This window comes from Pagrus major, chromosome 16 (genome assembly GCF_040436345.1).
Source record: "Pagrus major chromosome 16, Pma_NU_1.0".
Lineage (NCBI taxonomy): Eukaryota > Metazoa > Chordata > Actinopteri > Spariformes > Sparidae > Pagrus > Pagrus major.
In genome coordinates this window covers 24,489,409-24,509,714 of record NC_133230.1, presented here as the reverse complement: position 1 = coordinate 24,509,714, position 20,306 = coordinate 24,489,409, and the positions used below count along the sequence as shown (strand labels likewise).

Sequence of the window (20,306 nt, the reverse complement as noted above, 5' to 3'; positions counted from 1 at the left end):
TGTTTAATCATATTATACTCACGTTTTTGATAATTGTTTTTGTTCTTTGATTTCATCATAATTTGAGATTTGTCAGTGCATTGTTTTTATTTATTCCAATTAATCTCCGGTAGACTAAAAGAAAAGTTTTTATTTTGAAAATATTTGTCGCTTTTATCGAATACATGTGTTGTAGAAAGTAACCAGAAGTCACTTGAGCAAAATCAAAGATAAATTATTTGTTAAAATATTACTTAAGTAAAAGTCAAAGTCACACAAATAGTATTCAATTACTAATCTGAATTAATTTAAAATGTCTTTGTCTCTGAACCAAAAACAGCCCAAGTCATTTCATAATACTTGACAAAGTAAAGAAGCTCCACACACAGACATTCAACTGTCACCCGTGACAATGATCAAATATTTTATAGCTGAGCTTGACCATTCCTTCTTGACCTCGGGGGTCAACGGTTGACAAAACAAGAAAAAAGTTTGAACAGCAATGATTAAAAAAGTCTGTCAGTGAGGTCTGTAGCTGTCTGTAGTTGTGTCAGCTACAGTATTTGCTTGCACACCACCTCAGTGACTGCGAGGTTATATTTCAGGAGAGCAGGCTGGGAGAGAGGAGGCCTGCTGAGCTCAGAAAACACGACTGCTCTTCATGTGCTGGAGACTCCATTTTACACGGGATTTGGCGCCGCCTTGTGGACACGATGTGTCACTGCACCGTGCCTGTGCTGTTGCTGCTGCTGTTAGCTTGATGATGCTAGAACCAGCTAATATGGAGGTAAGTACAGTAATGCTGTCTGTCTGTCTGATGTTACTTTTAAACTAATTTAATTATGTGTGGACACATATTACACTTAACTGTAAATATACACAATTTGCAACACATTTTGACATACATTGGAATAACTAAATTGGAGATTAGCTCCAGCCCCCTCTTGACCCTCAGGGATAAGCGGGTCGAGCTAATGCTAATGGATGTACTGATGGATGGAAATGGAGACAATGAATTGCTTGCCATTAGAAGAAATTTAACTTCATTTGTAGGGAGAATATAATCACTTTAGCCTGCTAGCTATAACGTTAGCTTTAGCCAATTAATGACCAAATAACTCATTAAAATTGAACTGAAAATAACAAGGTTATAGTAATACGTATGTGCATACGCATGGGACAATATGGACTTTTCATGTCACAATTATCATGGCTAAAATAATTTCTGTTCTTGGTATTATTCAGATAAAAATCAAAATATGCTTCAAACTTTTAAAATAATTTTTATTGCATCATATTTAGGACACACATCTTTTTTTAGTAATAGTGAAAACAATTAGACAATCTTTAATGAGGTAATTATAAATCATAGATAAAGGACATTAAATGGTGGGCAGGACACCTCATCTACCTGTTGTTCTTTAGTTTGGAGTAATTAGTATTTCCACACATCCAATTGACTTCTTTCTGTGTGTGCGATTCAGCCGATGTGACAGGTGTAAGATTCTGGAGTGACTGAAAAGAAGTGGGCTCCAGCCTGTGTCGATTCAAAATGATTCAGAAAAAACATTATCTGACTGTAGGTTAGCAAGCTCGACAGCTTTTTCACATCATCGCTTTGAAGATGTACGACTGATGTACGATTGTCCCTATAAAGGAAATTCACAGTGATCAGCTTATTCTGACTGTTTTTATCACGATCTGCGATAAAACTTTTATATCGTCCCATCACGATTCAGCTGCAACTGCAGATCATAAGCACAATTATTTGCAGGCATTAATATTTCAGGGATTGACTCAACATCAAACACTAATTTTTCTAAGACATTTCTTATATTAATTCTAAAATAACTGAAATGCTTGTGGGCTGAAATGTTTCCTAAAGAGCTTTGGCTCATTAGCAGGATTGATCCATGTAGAATGTAAGCTATGTGGGCTCGTGTGGCTAAAAATGTAGCTCAGACTGGTAACTCTCAAAGATGTGTTTGTTTCCATAATGCTCTGGAAATTGCAGAGCACTGACTCTGAGTCTCAAGTGACTGACTTCACCTCTGCTGCTCTCCTTGAGAGGCCTGTGGCATTTGTCCGCCAGGCTGCCTGTGTGCTGCATGTCATTAGCTCTCAGACTTGGCTTTTGCAAAGACAGCACAGCCATGCATGAAGAATTGTGGGAAATTTGGCATGCGACCCCCGCCCCCCCTTCACTCTTTAGGAAGCTTCTTTAGTACTCTAAACATGTAGTCTGGAGCTTGTAGGCAACGCAGCTGTTGTGAGAACAAACAACACACGCATCTCATTTATAATGTCTGGATTTATATGATTTTATCCAGTGACACGAGGGTCTTCTATCACATTAGGAGGGATTCAGAAAGCTTTGTAAAAATGTATGATTTTTGTTTTATTTTTTAAATGAATTAGTTTTCTCCTGTCTCATATGGTTGGAAAACAAGTATATAACATAAAAGACATTTGAAAACACCCACACAGTAAACACATGCTACATACTGGTTATTGAATTCCTACATCAAAAACTGAGACAAAAGCATCTTTTTTCTGCATATTAACCATATGGTAGGCAATAACCTTCATTTGACACAAACTATCAGCACCATATACCTGTGAGCCCATGGCTTTAGAAAAGAACGAGAAATGTAATAAACAGATGGATTATGGCTATTAAAATACTATTATCATAATGCCAGTCCAGCATTTTAATATGTTAATTAAAAAAAAAAAGTAATCATATAGATTAGCTGTGGCTGCCAAGCGTAAAAAATTCCATTGTCAATTAAGTAATAGCGCTAATTTACTTTAAAATTCACGGAGTGTGTGTATTTGGGGAGGGTGACGGGATTTTAACCAGCATGCTTTGAGCAGAGGACAAGCGAGGAGGGGAAAGAGCAAGTGCTTCAGAGAGGGCGAGAGGGAGTGAGAGAGCATATGTGCAGGAGGGTGGGAGGGTTGGAGAGAGAGAGAGGGGGAGAGAGAGAGAGGGAGAGAGGACAAGCGGATGGGTGCTGTGAAATCCGTTAACAGGGGAGCTCTGTGCATTTGTTAGACGTCTTGGCTGCCTGCCCAACTTGGCTCATTGTAATCGAGGCATGATCGTCGACTCCAGGCAGCCCTCTCTGCCGCCTCGGCTGCCTCGCGCCTGGACCCAGCCCAGCTCTCACCGCTGACATGGAAAGACCCGTGAGTGCCTTCTCTCTCCTCTCATCCCACACTCCTCAGCGCTCTCTCTCTGCTATTAGGTTCCCCCCTCTTCCTCCTCTGCTCTGTCGCAGATTTAGCTCTGGCTACATGCAGCATTTCAGTTGTGCCTCTGGATCTTTCTCTCCCCTGCTGAAGCTCCTGTAGGTGGCAGGAACGCTGGGTGGGGAGTAAGCCTTGGCAGCTCTCTATCTGCAGGGCCCCCTCCTCCTCTCTGCCTGCCTGTCCGGGCATGGGTGCCGTCCGCTGGCAGACCCACAACATCTCTGTGTTTTGTGTTTGTGTGTGCTATGTGTGCATGTTAGCCCCGCTGCGGCATAGTCACAGAGCTGGCTGGGCTGAACCCAGAGGGGTACTGTGTTCCCCCACTTTGGTCTGAGGAGGCCGTCGTTCACTTCAAACTCCGCCATTCGGCCTTGCTAAGATCCGGAGTCGGCAGCGTGTCTCTCTCCCTTGCGCCTATTCCTGGTGGTATGTCCTCATGGTCTGTTGTGTTTGGATACCCTGACAACTAGAAGCTGTGAGGTAGCCACTTTCCAGCCTGCTGCCTCTCTGAGTGAGTTATAACTTTTTCTCATGCTCAGGTTGTCTTTGCAGGTTTGACCCAACTACCTTCAGGATGTCCAGTTTTTGTTATTTAACCAAGAGTCTGTGCTGACACCTTACATTTATGTCTCTGATAAAGAGATTTGAGCGCTGTTGTCGAACTCAAACTGTTCAACAACATCTCAGCGGCAGCCAGTCTTTGCAGGCGTGACAGTGGCGCAAATGGAAAAAGCACGAAAGAATTCCTTGCAGTCCCAATGTGATGGTCTTTGTGCGCTCGCGAGCCGTGAGTCATCATTCTGTGCTAGCAACATCACATGTAAGCAGCCTTGACTCTTTTGTCGTCACTGGGGCAACGGTGGGGGATGCCTGACTCACGTTGGCATGTCCACTTCCTGTATCTGTCAGGAAAGTTTGACCCCTCCGAATAATTTATACAGCGTGGAGAAGGGGACACTTCAAAATGAATGATGTTTTTCGCAGTTTCAACAAGCTGCAGAGGCAACTTCTCTATTTGACGGCGTAGTTGTCACCTCGCCACGGCTGTGAAAAACAACGGATGATGCCAGCATTGATGCAAAATTGGAAACACTTAAGCTGATTGAGCTGAGAGCTCCTTTTTCGACAATGATTGTCGTTCATTGAGTTTCATCAGAGTACTGTTGCTTGTGTGCTGAATGAAATCTTTGAGACGATATGAAGATGCGTTCCCTCAGGTGCTGGCAAGCAATAAGAAAACATCAGATGCCTTTAAACAGCCACAAGCTCCTAATTCTGATCCCGTCCTTTCAAAGCTTTGGCACGTATTTATCTACCCCATCATTTTTGATCATAGATCCCCAAGAATTATTACTCTAAAAACTTCTTCAAGCTTAAACCACAAGCAGAGGACAAGTGAGCAGTTTTCTTGAGAGTAGAAATGTTTTTTTTCTCTACTAGTATCATTGCCTGGAGTGTTCTTGAAACAATATATTACATTTTATATAAGGCAGGAGCTGCCTTGTGACTTGTTGTCATGCTGGCATTTCATTTACACTGGTGCACCAATTTAAAGAAATAGTTCAACATTTTGGGAGATATGCATATTAGCTTTCTTGCCAGGAGTTGAATGAGATGGTCAATACCACTTTCATGTGTCAGCAGTTGGTTAGTTGAGCACAAATACTGTAAACTCGGAAAACAGCCAGCCTGGATCTCTACATAGCTGTTCAAAATCTATCTAATAGCACTTCAGACAGATCCCAGACAGTTCAGATTGGCGGTCAGACGTCCTGCACTTTAGTGCCCAGCACCGGAGTCCTCCAGGGCTGTGTGCTTAGCCCCTCCTGTTCACACTGTATACCCATGACTGCACTCCCCCACATAGAGAGGACTCTATTGTGAAGTTTGCAGACACCATCACAATTACAAATAACAATGAGAGTTCATATCGGGAGGAAATCAACAACATCATCGTCAACAAAACCAAGGAGCTGATTGTTGATATTCGAACAAGGAGGCACGGACACACGCTGCTGTCTACACGAGTTGAGCTGAGGTGAAGCAGGTGAACAAATGTGAAACAAAAAGAAAGAAAAAATTCCAATGCTTACTAGTTCTTATCGGCAAAAGATACAGAAGTATCTGCTACCATACCACCAGACTACAGAGCAGCTTCTTTCCTCAGGCTGTGAGACTCTTTAACTTATCATCTGCACACCGATATAAAAAAGTGTATTTTTAAGCCTTATTAATTATTAATCCATATATATAAATCCTCTTTTTGTGAATAGCATATAGGTAATACCGACTTAATTTCATTATACAACCCTGTTGTAAAATGATAAAAATAAATGCATCTTGAATCGTTCAAGTTCACAAATAGACATTTTTGTTAAATCCATATAAAAACTACTTTCAACAAAAATGTTGAAATATTTGTGCTTCCTGGTAACTAATTTAAGTTAATCGTCTGCAAGCTGTAGCTTCATATTTACCTACAGACATGAGATTGATATCAGTCCTCTCATCTAACTCTTGGCAGGAAAGTGAATATGTTTGCTTCCAAAATGTCGTACTGTTCCTTTAAAACAGGCTACAAAGTACAGCGGATTTTATTCAGCTTCTTTCATGGCATCATGGCATGTCTTGCACCTGACCTGAACCTCTCGTGATATTGCACTTTAATGAGGGTGTCATACTCTCCTAACTCTCGTGCTGCACGGTGAACCACACTATACCCACCCATATCCCACCGCACCAAAGAAAGACTGCGCAGACAAGACTGGAGAGGGAACATTAAGTTACTGCAGGCTAAAGGAAATGAGATATCTGTGTTGGACATGGTTGATGCCTCCTCGTTATCATTCTGTAATATCCTAATTTGGCCTCTTTTGAATAATTGTGCACTTTGCTTCCAACGCAGCAGCTATCTGGCACATGTTTGCAGTTGTTACAGCGAGTTAGAGAGAGATTTTCTTAAAAGGAAGTGTTAACACACATCTAGTTGACGTTACTTGAGAGCAGATGGAGATTTTTTGGTATGAGGCCTCTTGTCGTGTGAGGAGGCATGCCCTGCTGACCGTGTTGGGACGTTTTGAATGCTCTGCATACACATTCTCTCTGTGTAACTGAGCTTCATAATGAATGCTCCATCTGCGGTGGGTGTGAGGGTGTGTTAGTGTTGTGCGTAATTGCAGCACACAGAGTGGTGAGGACTTCACTTTTTGTGGAGAAAAATTCTATTCAACTTTCCATCCATTAGCGATCAGTCAGTTCTCTCTTTGTTTTAGTTTCTATATTGAAATGTTATGGTACTTTTTATTGTATCAATGATATGATGATTCTCTTCCCAGACCCCCAGTGACGTGATGCCCAAGAGGGATCATGAGAGGGACCTGGAGCTGGACAAGAAGATCGAGGCTCTCCGCAGGAAGAATGAAGCGCTCATGAAGAGGTACAAGGTAAGGACAAGTGCTCGCAGACAGAGAAATCCAAACTTTCACTGGTCATTATCAGCTGGAGAAATGCATGTCTGGGGCATGTTTCTTTCCTATGAAAGCCTGCAGCTCTTTCAGGCTTCCTGATTAGTTTGTGCTCTTCATTGAGTTGTATTTAGGAGGTCGAGGAGGACAGGAAAAGGGCGGAAGAGGAAGGAATGGCGCTGCAGAGCCGGAAGGGCAAAGCTGATGATCTTACCATCACAATCAGCAAGTCAACCAGTGTGAGTTTTTCAATATGAGGTGACAGACTTAAACTGTAATCATCAAAGACTATGTAATGCCTCACAGCAGAGCATTGTTGATGACGACACAATCAGTTTCTGAGGTAAAGATGCTCCAAACATGATACTGAATATTTTATAATATGTTCTGTTCGGTTAGCAGGATAATCGTGTGGTGGTGACGAAGCCATTTAGCGGTGGGTCACCAGCTGGGAAAGGACAGCCGGAGGCCGGGCCCGACAGGGGGGAAGAAAGCCCTCCGCAGGGTGCTGGCCGAGGCCACAGGAAGCAGCTAATGGTCACCATGGCTGGCAAAAGGGTAAATATACTGCAATGTCAATTTGTACTCAGAGTGACAAAGTAAAAATAAATAAATCACATATCTTTGAGGGAATGTTCCGCTTGCCACAATTACTTTGCCTGAGTCATAGCTTTTACAGTTGAGATTACTTTACGTATATGCTTGCCTTAATTTTTCCTGAAAAGTACTGTTGATATTTAGAGCAATTAAGAATACCTTGACTTCGATACTGGCTCCTGAACAATGATACCAAGTTTATGAACTATGTTCTAACAAAAGATTACACTACACATATACTTGGTGAGCCCTGTCTCTGGGCGTAACTTAGTGTTTTTACTGCATGCCTCGAGACTGCCAATCCTGGTGACTACTAGATCTTGGCACAACAAGCTTGCTGCATTCTTATTGGCTCGCTGACGCTGATGAGATTAACTCCTGCTGTCGTGAAATCTAATCGAAAATACATTTGTTGATACACGATCGCATCGAGGCAACTTGGTCGGTGCCATAAAAGTACCAAAGTTCGATACCCAGCCTTATTATTATTATTAATATTAATATTAAGTACTAAATATAACATTTCTTCAGTTCTTGAATTGGGCCAGTACTCGAAGCAGGTTAGGCGTCTGTCTAATACTGCAACTTTCAAATGAATTTAATGTATATACTTGTAATTAACTAAATATAATAATAATATGCTAAATAAGCCAGTTTCCTGCTCAACCAGGTTGTGAAAGGTAGCTAAATGCTAACATTAACATGCTAACATGCTCATTATAACAATGCTAAAATACTGCTGTTTAGAAATGTTTAACATGTGTTTGTGTTTGCGTGCTAACATTAGCTAATAAGCAATTAACATAAAGTTCACTTGAGGCTGATGGGATTGTCAATTGTGGAGCAGATATTTGGTCTTAAACCAAAGTTTTTGACTAATCAAATGAAATGTGAATTTGCTGGAGAGGTCTGGAGATCATTAGGTTACATTCTCTGGACACCACTGACATCTTTACCACATGTCATGGCAATGCATCCAACCTGGTTGAGCAGGAAACTTGCATATTTAGCATATTATTATTGTATTATGTTAATTACACGCTAAGTATATACATTAGATTCGTTAGAAAGTTGCAGTATTAGACAGACGCCTAACCTGCTTTGAGGTCTGTCAGTCTGACAGTCCGACAGGCACACTGCTAGCATGGCTTGAAATGTGCAGCTGTGTGAGGCACAATATGTAATCTTGTTCAATCAGAAAGCTGCTGGATAAAAGCATCAATTTGAGTTATCAAAATCATCTCTCTGTCCAGAGAATCCTCTGGCCAGCAGGTGGCAGGGGTACATGTTTTGATTTATTCTCATAAATTACTGTTATTGTGCATTACAAATTAATAATTGTACCCTCAAGGTAATTATTCTTGTGCACAATTTGGACACGATTAAGGACTCTTATATTACACTGCACATTGCCACAGTTATGAAACTCTAATATGTGTAACTGTCTCTCCAGGGTAAGAGGGTGGTGAGCGAGAAGCCGGAGAAGAGGTCGGACGTCAAGAGCCCTACAGATGATGGACAGGCGAAGCGCGTGGCGGAGTCAGCGGGGAGGGGGAAGCAGCCACCTCACATGACCAAGAGAGACACAGCAGCACAGGTGTGAATCAGACACTCTGGACACTCCAGTGATCATACGGTTCAGCACGCACCCTCCAGTCTGCTTCCACTCTCACACTCCCGCCCACCCCTTTGTTCAGTCTCTTCATGCTGCACCAACCCGTTTTACATAGATGTCAGACATGTTGGCTGGACACACCCATCCAGTGATGGAGCACAAAGGCTTGTGGACAGGAGGTGGACTGCTGCTGTGACTGACTGGTGTGGGATTGACAAAGGCGACTGCTAATAGAGCTATTGGTTGGGTGTAGATGCTTTGTAGAAACCAAATCTTAACAAATCCAGAATCCTGAAAAGACATGGATTAGTTTTTTTTTTCTGTGTGTGTGATCCCACTCGGGTCTGATTTTTTAATTTTTCCCCCCTCTGTGGAGCTTTTGTTGTATTTCTAGCCAGAAAAAAAATCCCTCAGGTGCTCAGATAGATGCTTTAATAGCTTTCATCCCAAACAAAAGACCTTGTTATCATCGATAGCATGAGATCAGAGATGCTATGTTTAACATCACTAGCTCTACTCTATACTGCAGGTTTCAGATCTCGTGTTTAACACAGATAGGCAGAGACACATGTGCACATACAGTACCCCCGGCTGGGCTGTGAAATGCCACACTGTCACTGACCTTAGGCCCCATGGGTATGCAGAAACTCTGAAACAGCTGCTCTGCCTCAGTCTGACACACACACATACATCAACGCACTCCACACACACGAGCGGCTCAATCAATAAGCCGATGCACTGCACAGACAGCTGATCTTCACCACTGTAAACACAGACACAGCCTCTTTGTAGGAGGGGTCCCTGGACACAAAACCAATGGAGCCTCTTCCTAAATATGTACTGTATATTTATTATACGTCTGCCTCTGATTGGCTGATGTGCACTAAATCTACGGGCTGAACATGCTGTCCTCTTGCTTTTATTTCTGGTCTGCCGGTTCTGCTCCCCTTTATTTATCATGTGCACTGAATCAGCACTTGAACAGTAGCCAGCGCTCCAGTGCACCAGTCATCTGTGAATCCCAGAGACCTGGTTTCTGTGTGGTCGCTGTTTACATAACCAGTATCATTTAACGTTGTTGACGAGAGCGGCGGGGAAAGCGCTGCAACAGGGTGTTGAAGGGAGCAAAAAGTGTCATGGATCTATCTGGCAAGTGTAAGAAAAATATTTGTACTGAATAAGATCCATGATAACCTGCACATTGCTCTGCCTCTGAGATATTTTCTAATGAGTGTCTGTGTGTTGGAAACCAGGGAAATAAATAACAACTCTGTGAGAGGGGTGTGGTTTTTTGGCAGCATCCCAGGCAGATTGTAATGCCTGGAAGTAACCCATGACGAGACTGTCAGTTCACACTCATGAAAGGGGGGAGAGAGAGGGACAGGAGAAAGGAAATGTAGGTTGAGGGAGTGAGGGGAAAAAAAACAGCAGGAGACACGGGGGAGATACTCCTGGCAGCCTACCATCTGTTTCCAGCCTCCATTTCTCCTCTCTGGAACCTTAAGTGGCCCGCACTCCTCTGGCACGATTGTTTCCCCATTCCCACCACCCTGAAAGGGCCGATTTGATCTAATTAACATTCGACTGCCTTCTCACTCTGAAAAGGCTCATTATGCTGCCAAAGAGACGGACCTGGCGAGGTGCCAGGAAAGGGGTCAGAGAGGGAGAGGAAGAAGGAGTGAGAGGAGAAAGAAGAAAAGAAACGAGGTAGTCAGGGGTCTTTTGTGTTTGCCTATAAGCCAGACTGCATTCGGTTGTGTAGGAGAGGAGTGTGTATGTGGGTGTCATTGTCTCTAGGTGCTCTAAACCACTCTGTCCACCATTTATCGCCCACCACCCCCCCACCCTCTTGGCTGTTTGTGTGAGTGTTGCTGTTAATGGCAACATGGCTCATCCACTGTGCTCACCGGAGCACATCTTCTCAGTCAGAGACTACTGAGACACTACAACCAAAATTCACACAGTTCTATACCTTCATTAAGACAAGTTTCATTTTCCAAACCACTGAAGTTCAACCACCTTCAGAGAGCTGCTCTGATGACCTCATTGCAGACTGAAGATTAAAACCCAATATGCCAAATTACGCTGTAGCACCATGAGTCCACTTGGGGGCAGTGTAGGCTTCTTAATCTCAGTGTCTCAGTGCTCTCGCTTGATTTGCTTTTACTGTTAATGGCAGCCGTAATGTGACTCTTGACAAGCGTGTTTAATTGGCTGGCAACAAGTTGCTGTGTCACCCTTATCGTTGTTGTGCTCATCTTCCCTTTCATTTCCCTTCTCTCCTCTCTGACAGGATGAGGTTAAACAGAAGCACACTGAGGAGCATCACAGGCTTTCAGAGCAATGCCAGGTACAACAACCATACATCTACATAAATACACATAACACACAGGGTGTCTACAGGTCCTTAAAAAGTCTTAAACTTGAATAAAAGTAATTAAATATTCTGTAGAGATGCACCGACCAATCGGCCAGGGATCTGAAAATAACGACTGATCAGTGTCAGATATGTCCAATTCTGTGCTGTCACATTTACATACGACGCCTGAACAGAAAGAAAGAAACCTAATATTTTATGTCATTTCTTCACTGTGTTTTGCCGTCATTTTCGGTTGCACTTTCTAATGCCTTTCTCATCTCGTCGTGTGAAATTCCACATTTACGATGTTACAAATCTTTAAACCTACTACCGACTCTAAAATACTTACCTGTTGGCAAAATGTAGATTAGCAACCATATAGCTACATAGAACCTTCCACTGCGTCTGACCACATATAGACTACATACTTTTATCCTTGCCAAAAAAAATGATTGGTCCAAAAATCTGTCTTAAATTTGGTCAAAAATGATCTTGAAAAAGTCTTAAAGGCATTAAATCAAGTGATTCCCAGTAGACACCCTGATCGTGTTAACATGCATATTGTCACTATCCCTAAAACAAGCCTTTTTTGGGATCTGAGAAAGCCACAGAGAGGGTTTTATCTCAAGCATGCAATCACATGAGTCACTGAAATGAAAACAAATGTGAGGTACGAGCTTTCCATATGAAGGCGCCACTACACAGAGAAATGCAAATATGGCCTCTACCCTGATCACAAACACTCACATGCAGACAGGCACCACACGTTGCCATGCGCACCCCCCCTTCTCTAGTGCCTGTCCCCATCTGCCTCCCGCTGGCTCACGTGTAAACCTTGCTGGAGTAGCTCAGAGCTGTCTCATAGATGAGGCGTGCGATAAACAGGCTAACTGGGGAGGCAGGGAGGATGGGCTTCAAAGGCCTGCTGAACATGCCACATGACAAGTGATGCTGTTCATGCCTCTCTGTACTTTCCCCGCTTTGCAGTCCGAGCTGAGCGAGTGCTCAAGGAAATACCATGCTGAGTTAGTTTTTTTGAGGCTGAGGATTCTTGTGTAAAGAGGGGGAAGGTCAGACAGCCCTTGGCTTTGTTAGCTGTTTTGGTTAACAAATAAACCTCCTCTGGCATTTTCAGGCCTAAACAAGTGCAGCTTTGGAGGAGAAGCAGTTCAGCACTCCAGAATAAGAGCATGATCATTCTTATTCACCATCTGCCGATCTTTAATCTATCTAGTCCAGCTCTATCTCAGCACTGGCTAGACTCGTCCACCCCACCTGACAACCTCCCTGCGAGGCCTCACGCAGGCGAGAAATTGAAAAGTGCTAATTAGCAGGGTGGCAGGGGTGGCAGCAGCACACGGCCTGTTGGAACATGCGAGAAGCGTCCTCCCTTGTGGCCCCCGACGTCCGCCGGGGGGCCAGAGGAGAGGGAGGGGAGAGGAGATGGAAAACAGAGGGATGAGCACAGATGCCATGTTCTCCAATAACTGTACACAGGAAGGCAACATGTTTACTTGGCTGTGATTGGTCCACACCTGAGGCGAAAAACATCACACATCATGGTTTCTTACCGGCACTGTGCTGTTTTTCTCTCTGGCTGACATAATGTGCAGAGCAGTGTGTAGATTTTCTTTCCACTTTTACTCAGAAATCTCACACAATTTTTATTTTTCTGCAGACAGTAACATCATCTCCCTCCTGCTGCCTAAAACACAGGCACTGATAATCATTTTCTCTCTGAGATTGCTGATCTTTTTCTCATGATTTCCCTTTGACCACAGCAGTGTTTGTAGTCCTGGTTCGCCCCAGCGCTTTGTAACTAGAGCACACATCCTCTACCCAGCCTCTGTCCCCTTTGATGTGTTAAATAGCCTGCATCGCATCTCAGTTTAGTGTTACAATTACCGAGCATTACTTCCCGCTCTCATCACAGTAATCAATAAGCAGGTTATGAGGGGGATGGAGGAAGTGGACCTAATTGCATTTGTTGTCCACTGCAGTTTTCCCGGAATATTGTCTCAAAGAATTTGTTTGTCTTCATGGCAGCCAAACAAGAAGCACAAATGGTAGCTGACTGGATTGAATCAACAACCAGAGGCCATGTTAGTATTTACAGTGAGGCAGTGTTTGGCATTTTCCCTAATGTATGAAAATACCAGAAGACTCCTTGTTTGTTCTCTTTCTTGTGAACTCCTCTGATCTGTATATTGCCCTGTTCCTGTTTCATTATGTGTTTAGAGATGAGAAGCCACTCTTGTTTATGACCACCCATGCTTAATGCGTGGCTATTGTTGAGCTTGTTCCCTTCGCTGCTCTGATTACTGTGTAGAGTGATGCTTCAGATGTAATAAAGTGTGACACTGAGCCATGCTGGTGTTTAATTCAGTCACGTTTCAATGCCAGTGCTTCGTTACTGAAGTGGACAGATATAAATCTACATTAAGAGCTTGTTTTTATGCTTTGAAATACACCAAACCGTTCCCCTCTGCCCAGGAGCCTGAGAGCCCGCAGACCAGCACGGACCTCAACATCCCCACATCGAAAGAGGAGCAGGAGGAGTATGTGCGGTGGAAGAAAGAGCGTGAGCAGATCGACCGCGAGAGAGTGGCGCGCCACAAAAATGCCAAGGGCCAGTGGAGACGGGCGTGGGACATGGACAAAACTGAGAATATGTAAGACTTCCTTGCACTCAGGCTTTCTCACGCACTTCTGTCACGAATAAAACTTATAACTTTGTTTTGTTTGTGAACATTTCTGCCTGAGTCACGTCAGATTGAATGTCATCTGCAACGGTAATTGTTAAAAGATGAAGACAACAACTCCCATGATTCCACGCTACTTCACAACTTAATCAAACTATGTCTTTTTCATCATTCTTTTGATTGAGAAATTCCTAGTGGCAAAAATTACATTGAACGTGTTTAAATAGTAGGTGCAGGTAGACAGATTCTTGTCAGACAGATCCAAGCTAGCTGTTAACCTGCTTCCAGTCTCTATGCTAAGTTAAACTAACTGTATTCTGGCTGTAGCTTCATATTTAACAGACAGGCATGAGAGTGGTATCAATCTTCTCATCTGTCTCTCTGCAAGAAAGCATATTTCCTAAATTGATGCTGTAATCATAGTACCCCTTTCACTCTGGCACCCAATGGCTTTTGTCTTTAATTGGAATGGGCAAAATCGGCATTCACTCCTGTGTCAAATGACTCTGAAGTAGTCACGTGTGTTTATTGGCTCTGGCTCTGATCCGCTGTGATGAAAACACCCCCATAGACAAGCTCATTTTCGCCTCTTGCTATGCTATTGACGTGTTAAGGTTTAGTTGGCGTGGAGTTAAAAAAAGTAGACTGAAGTTAAAGATATTTTAAAAACTAACTGAAAACTGTTACTTTGCGGGTGGCAACCCTGTTAGTACCTGATTCTCGCCAGCTGCCTGATCGGTACTGTGCATGTGCAACTCTCACCAGAGATGCAAAAGAAGCAAGATGTCTCCCTCCTTAGCGCCTTCCATCTTCAGCTCCAGAAAAATCATGTGTCTACTTCAGAATGTTGATTTAAACATTTTAAAAGAAGTTTAATGTCTTCTCGAGGCGGTCTAATGAGGTGTATGACCTGTTGTTTTCTTCTGTTCCCTGTATTTCTCTTTGCGATTGTGATGACTGAGCAAGAAAAAAAAAGAGTGGGAAACTTGTCCACTGGAAATGTGAAACGAGGCAATCGCCTGTTTATAGTTGGTTTGCCCGCATTTAAAATCTGCATATACATGCTAATTTTGGTGTAAAAGTTTCAAGCATCACTTTTTTTGCTTCTCTCCTCTTTTTTTTTACTTCTGAAGATTTATTAAAAGGCTTCATTCACTTTTAAAACTGATGTGGATAAAGAACAAACTAACCTTCAAGAACACCCTGTTTCTTTTTTATTCAGCTCATTCAGTGGAATAATCCATTTGATAAGGTTTCTGAACTACATGTCCTGCCACATGATCACAAGACAAAATTCCATCAAGTCACAGGATGTTGCTAAATTGTTACATCACATATAATTATGTTTCAGGGAAATTCTATCACTATGAACAGTGTGTGTGTCGGTATTTCACTGCAACTTTGTGTAGTCTGGCATTCTGAAAACTTGGTTAGATCACAGCTCCCCTGTTCATTCTAAGTGTTTGTTAGATTTCAAACAAACCATGCTTGAGTACAAAGAGTGACCAAGCTGCAGAGTAAATTAATGTGCTGTTTAAGGGAGCATCAAAATGTAAAGAGACAAGGGAGGAGCGGCTATTTTTAGCTTGGGATGAGAGATGAAATGCCTTGCCTTATTTGGTGAGGCTTTAACAAGGCCCTCGGGTAAGAATAGAAAAGGAAATGTGTTTCTGATTCAACAATTTAGATGGCCTCACTGGATGTGAAACGCAACCTCTCACTGATTCTCCAAAATGTCAAATTTTAGGCCCATAATAAATGTACAAGTATGACACTTGAATGTCAATATAGCCTGTTAATGGGAGTGGAGATGGGCTGTTATGTCACCTGGCCAAGACTTGGTTTGTGTTTCTGCCTAAACTGTAGCTCTGCTTTCAGGTTTTCAGACAAATCCATCCCTGATAGAGACTGGGGGCCTTCCAGCCGAGGTGAGATGTTCACACAGTCCAAACCAAGACTGTGGGGGGAATAAGACCTTTCACATCAAAATATGATCATAAGTTTCCCCCCTCAATATTTAATCCCTTTTTATTTTTTTCCAGGTGGACGAAATGCTAGAAGAGGACAATCCAGGACAGCTGGTGATTCAAGAGGTATCCCACTTATAGTTAATGACAGATAATGCACATGTATATACAAACAGTCTTTATGAGTGTATACACTGTATGTATATCTCAGGACATTTTTGCACATTGCACATTTACATGAACATTGCACAGGTATATGCACACAGATCCATCTACTGTAGCATTTCTATTCTATTCTTGCATATTTTTATTTTATTTTATTTTATTTTTACGGGAAGTACATACCTTCCCTTGCGTTGATACCTTTAGTTATTGTTTGCCCATGTGCTCCTGTGCCAAATTGAATTTATCCTGCGGCGGATCAATAAAGGTACATCTTATCTATCTTATCTTTAATCCTTCACACCGGACCTTCAAGCCCACACAGCAAGGAAACAAAGACGTCCTGTTGTCTGGCTTTTCGTAAAAAAATGTTTCACTGTGCCTAAACTTTCGTTATTCTTCTGTCCAAGGTCATGAGAAGCGAGGCAAAGACAAAGGAGCTAAGAACGTGCAAGTGATGAGCAGTAAAGCAAAAGGCATAGATCGTCTGACTGGGAGAGCGAGGAGGTCAGTAACAGCTAAACATCATCTCCATCAGTGCCACGCACAGCCTGATGTTAAAGTTGATTCAGCTATGTAGATGTTTCTCACCACAGCCTGTGACTAATGGCATATGTACAGTGAATGTGGGAAATGACGTTGTTTTCCTGCACTGTGCCCTAATGTACAAATTCCCCTGGTTTTCATGAGGCTTGATTTGGAAGTTGCGGCAGCTAACTAAATAACCCAGAAGGCCTCATTCACGTCTCTTTTTTTTTTCTCCCCAAGCCTCCCTCTGTTGTGAAACAAGCTACTACTGTGCTGGGTGGTGAGGAAGCTTTCAGGCTGTTACACAAGCATTGCTCATAATCTCAAAAAGCCACGAGGCCACAGACCTGGAAGTGAGGCGGTATAGCCTCTCAGTGTGAAAGTGTAATGTGCCAGATGATTTTCTCTCTGATTGAAGTATGTAAGGGTCAGAGGACAGTGCAAAACAGCATTCAGGTTTGTCCTGACAGATTGTTGTAACCATGCTGCCGTACCAGCTGGCAAAAGATTCTAAAATAGTGTGAGCAAGTGAGACTACAACGGCTGAGACCAAAGCTAACTAGTGCTAAGCTTTCTATCTCCACCTCTCTCACCCGCTACTTTCCCTTACTTGACGCTTACTTAGTGTGTCTACATTGTTACAGAATAGCCTTTGATAAAAGTCCCTTTATTTTTTAGATGGCAGGCGAATGAAGAAGGAGAGAGCCTACAGGTGAGATATCAAACCTGTTTGAGTCTAAATATGGATTGAGTGATGAATGTTACTAAAGAAACAAAAACACCTGATTTGTTCTCATCTCATCCTCTAGACTTCTGACACAACATTTGAGGAATTCTTGGAGGAGCTCGACGCCCTCACAGAACTTGACGTAGAAGATCCGAAAGACCAGGACTCAAAAATGAAGCTGTCGCCCAGCCCAGACTCACTGAGTGGATCCACTGCTCCTGCGTCAGCTGATGCACTGAGAGAGGACTCCCCTACTCAGCTGAAGGCGGAGGTATCGTCCCCAAAGAGTTCGGAGAAGAAGGTACGCTTCTTGGAGGAGCTCGTCCAGGGGGCTCACACAAGGCAAACCACAGGCTCTCGGGACTCGAGCCCGAGCTCTTTAAAAGCTTCCTCACCTAAAAAAAACAAAGGGCCACAGCAGCCTCTTGAAAGTGCCAAGCAGGATGATGGCAGTCCTGGTCCTCAGGATCAGGGAGGCGGTCCGTCTGCTCCTCCTGTCGCCCAGCAGCAGGCATCTGAAACTGAATGTACGAGAAAAGACAGCACCCTCCCCACAGCTCCCAGCTCCCCCTCCCCTGAAAAAGCCTGTGCCTCTTTACAGGAGAGCTCTGTCCAGCCTGTAGAGCTTGCCAAGTGCAACATCAGCAACACAAACACAGGTAAGCGATAGCTTCAACGGCCATGACCATTTCTGACTAGATGGTATATAAATAAGCTAATGTTGGTTTTCTTCCAAAGAGGAACTGATAGACTCTGGTCTGTCTGTCCTGAGCCTGGAGTCAGGAGAAACACACCCGACACACTCCACCAGCAGTGACAAGGTCAGTGCGAGAGACTGGAGGAGGGATGGGAGAATCGATAGATGTGTAAATGGACTGATGGAGGGGAAGTGCAAATGGATGATGAGTTAAATGGATGAAGAGAGAGACAGGCAGTAAATCTGCACTGCAGCTGTGTAATATCCCATTTTGGTTTAAGTGTATTCACCAGCTGTGAGGCCTTTTGGAGTGTCTCATGAGTCTATGAGAGAGATAATAGTCTCATGAGAGAGATAGTATGTGCCTGCTGACATCTTTTATATAGAAAAGTGAATTTTGGAAAAGATATGAGTTGTAATTAATACTTTTCTCTATGTTTTTCTTTTTTTTTGCAGGCGAGAGAGCATGGGAAGATTGTTTGATTGTCATTTTCGCCATGTAAATACTGAAACCAAATCACAGAAACGCAGAGCCTCGCCTCTTCGTATTTGCATCATTTCGCTTCAGGTCGCTCATCTGAGGTACCCTGTGTATGGCTTACACGCAGAACCATGGTTTCATTTCGCTGCGGCGTGTCCCAACCTGTGGAAGTTTTTAAATCTCTAAAATTTGAAGTAGGAATGGTGACCATTTTTCCCTGCTCAAATATTTTTTACATCCAAGCACTTTATGAGTATAAAAGCATGTGTACTGACAAATTATTAATTACGTTAGTATGCGACTTGAGTGCAATATCATTGAATGTTTACATTTGTATGAAAATGTCAAGGTACATATCAGGAGGCTAGCTAATCAGTTACACTTAGTAGCCCCTTGAAAATGGACTTCAGCCACAGTCAAATTATCTAGTGCCTGATTCTGCCTTAGAGGTGTTTTCAATAAATGAATTACAGTCTGTATTATATGATGATAGAGTAGTAACAGACCTACAGTAGAGTCTGTGTTTCTACTCTCAAAACTGTGTGAGTAGATATTATTTATTAACTGCTTCCAGCATCAGTCAATGGCCTTGTACAAATCAGAAATCAATACATTATTAAAGGGCACATTTGAGACTTCTTGTCTTATTGGCCACTCACCTCATTAAGTCAGTATTACCACGTGTGGTAAGTGTTCTTATTATTAAGGTCATTTAAAGGGGCACTCCACTGATTTTGCACACCAAGCTCAGTTAGTCGTCATTGTTGGTGCCACTCAGCTTGTTAAAACTGGAGGAGCTGTATCAAGTCCGACACCCTGATGATGTCATAGTGATGTCTGTCAGTACCCGGTCCGTACCGGCTGCCCGATCCGTTCTGCACATGCACAAATTGGTCCTGTTGGTTTAAGAAGGTTGCCGCAAATGTTCCTGTTCACAATTATTTTACAGTTAGCCTATAAGCAGGAAAAGTTAATACAACTTTGGCAGCAAATGCATTCCTTTGACAAAAAATAATTAGTAATATTTTAAGTTTAATTCTGTGTCAGTCAATACAGTTAACTCAATGTATTTAACAAATACATGTTGCAGCTATTTTGCATCATGAAATTGCTTAAAATCAATATAAATAATATAAAAATGATTTTTTTTTAAAATAACTTTAATTGTGTTATAAAGTTCTCTATTTATAATTTAGACATTGAATATTTCCCTTCATATCTTTTTTCTGTATTCTATACTTGCCTACTTTACTTTTTCTGACTCCATTTTCAATCTGGATGTTGTGAAGGCACCTCTGTCTCTCTCACTTCCTGCTGATGTTTAATTTCATTGGTACAGCCCAAAAGGGTTTTTAAAAATATATAATTTCAGTAAATTACCGATTACATAATAATTAACTATTAAATTTACAATGATTTTAAACATTTGTGCAGAACAGATTGGGCAGCTGGAACGGATCGGGTACTGACAATATCATCCAGGTTGTCTCAATTTGGAAATCACAACATTATGACAGCAAGCCCATGTTACAAGCTGGGGGTGTGATGTTTGCCGGGCAAGACGATATTACAAAGAAATTTTTATCAAGTTGGATTATGGGAAATTAAGTATCCATTTTTTGGAATTTAGGGACTAAAAGTCAGAATATCGTGGCTACTGCAACAGAATTACAGACTATTCTTTTTTAACTTTATGGAAGTAAAGATCTAAATTGCTGGAGTGCCCCTTTAATGTAAAGCTAACATTCAGCTAATAGCAAAATCGACATTACT

General features: G+C 42.4%; 1 protein-coding gene across 1 annotated transcript; it reads left to right on the top strand.

Annotated features, from left to right (window-relative positions):
- The first annotated feature begins 3,159 nt into the window (after window positions 1-3,159).
- Window positions 3,160-18,535, top strand: ccdc9b (coiled-coil domain containing 9B). The gene is made up of 14 exons (XM_073482864.1): window positions 3,160-3,171; window positions 6,570-6,677; window positions 6,833-6,937; window positions 7,101-7,256; window positions 8,749-8,892; window positions 11,204-11,260; window positions 13,763-13,941; window positions 15,850-15,899; window positions 16,005-16,064; window positions 16,511-16,607; window positions 17,307-17,340; window positions 17,438-18,014; window positions 18,094-18,176; window positions 18,509-18,535. The coding sequence occupies exons 1-14, from the start codon at window positions 3,160-3,162 to the stop codon at window positions 18,533-18,535; spliced, it is 1,689 nt and encodes a 562-aa protein (XP_073338965.1).
- Window positions 18,536-20,306: the final 1,771 nt, after the last annotated feature.

Bases quoted from the DNA above. Each gene is read 5' to 3' on its own strand.
- ccdc9b (XM_073482864.1), top strand. The intron at 7,257-8,748 runs GTAAATATACTG...CTGTCTCTCCAG, and splicing joins TCACCATGGCTGGCAAAAGG to GGTAAGAGGGTGGTGAGCGA. The intron at 17,341-17,437 runs GTGAGATATCAA...CTCATCCTCTAG, and splicing joins AAGAAGGAGAGAGCCTACAG to ACTTCTGACACAACATTTGA.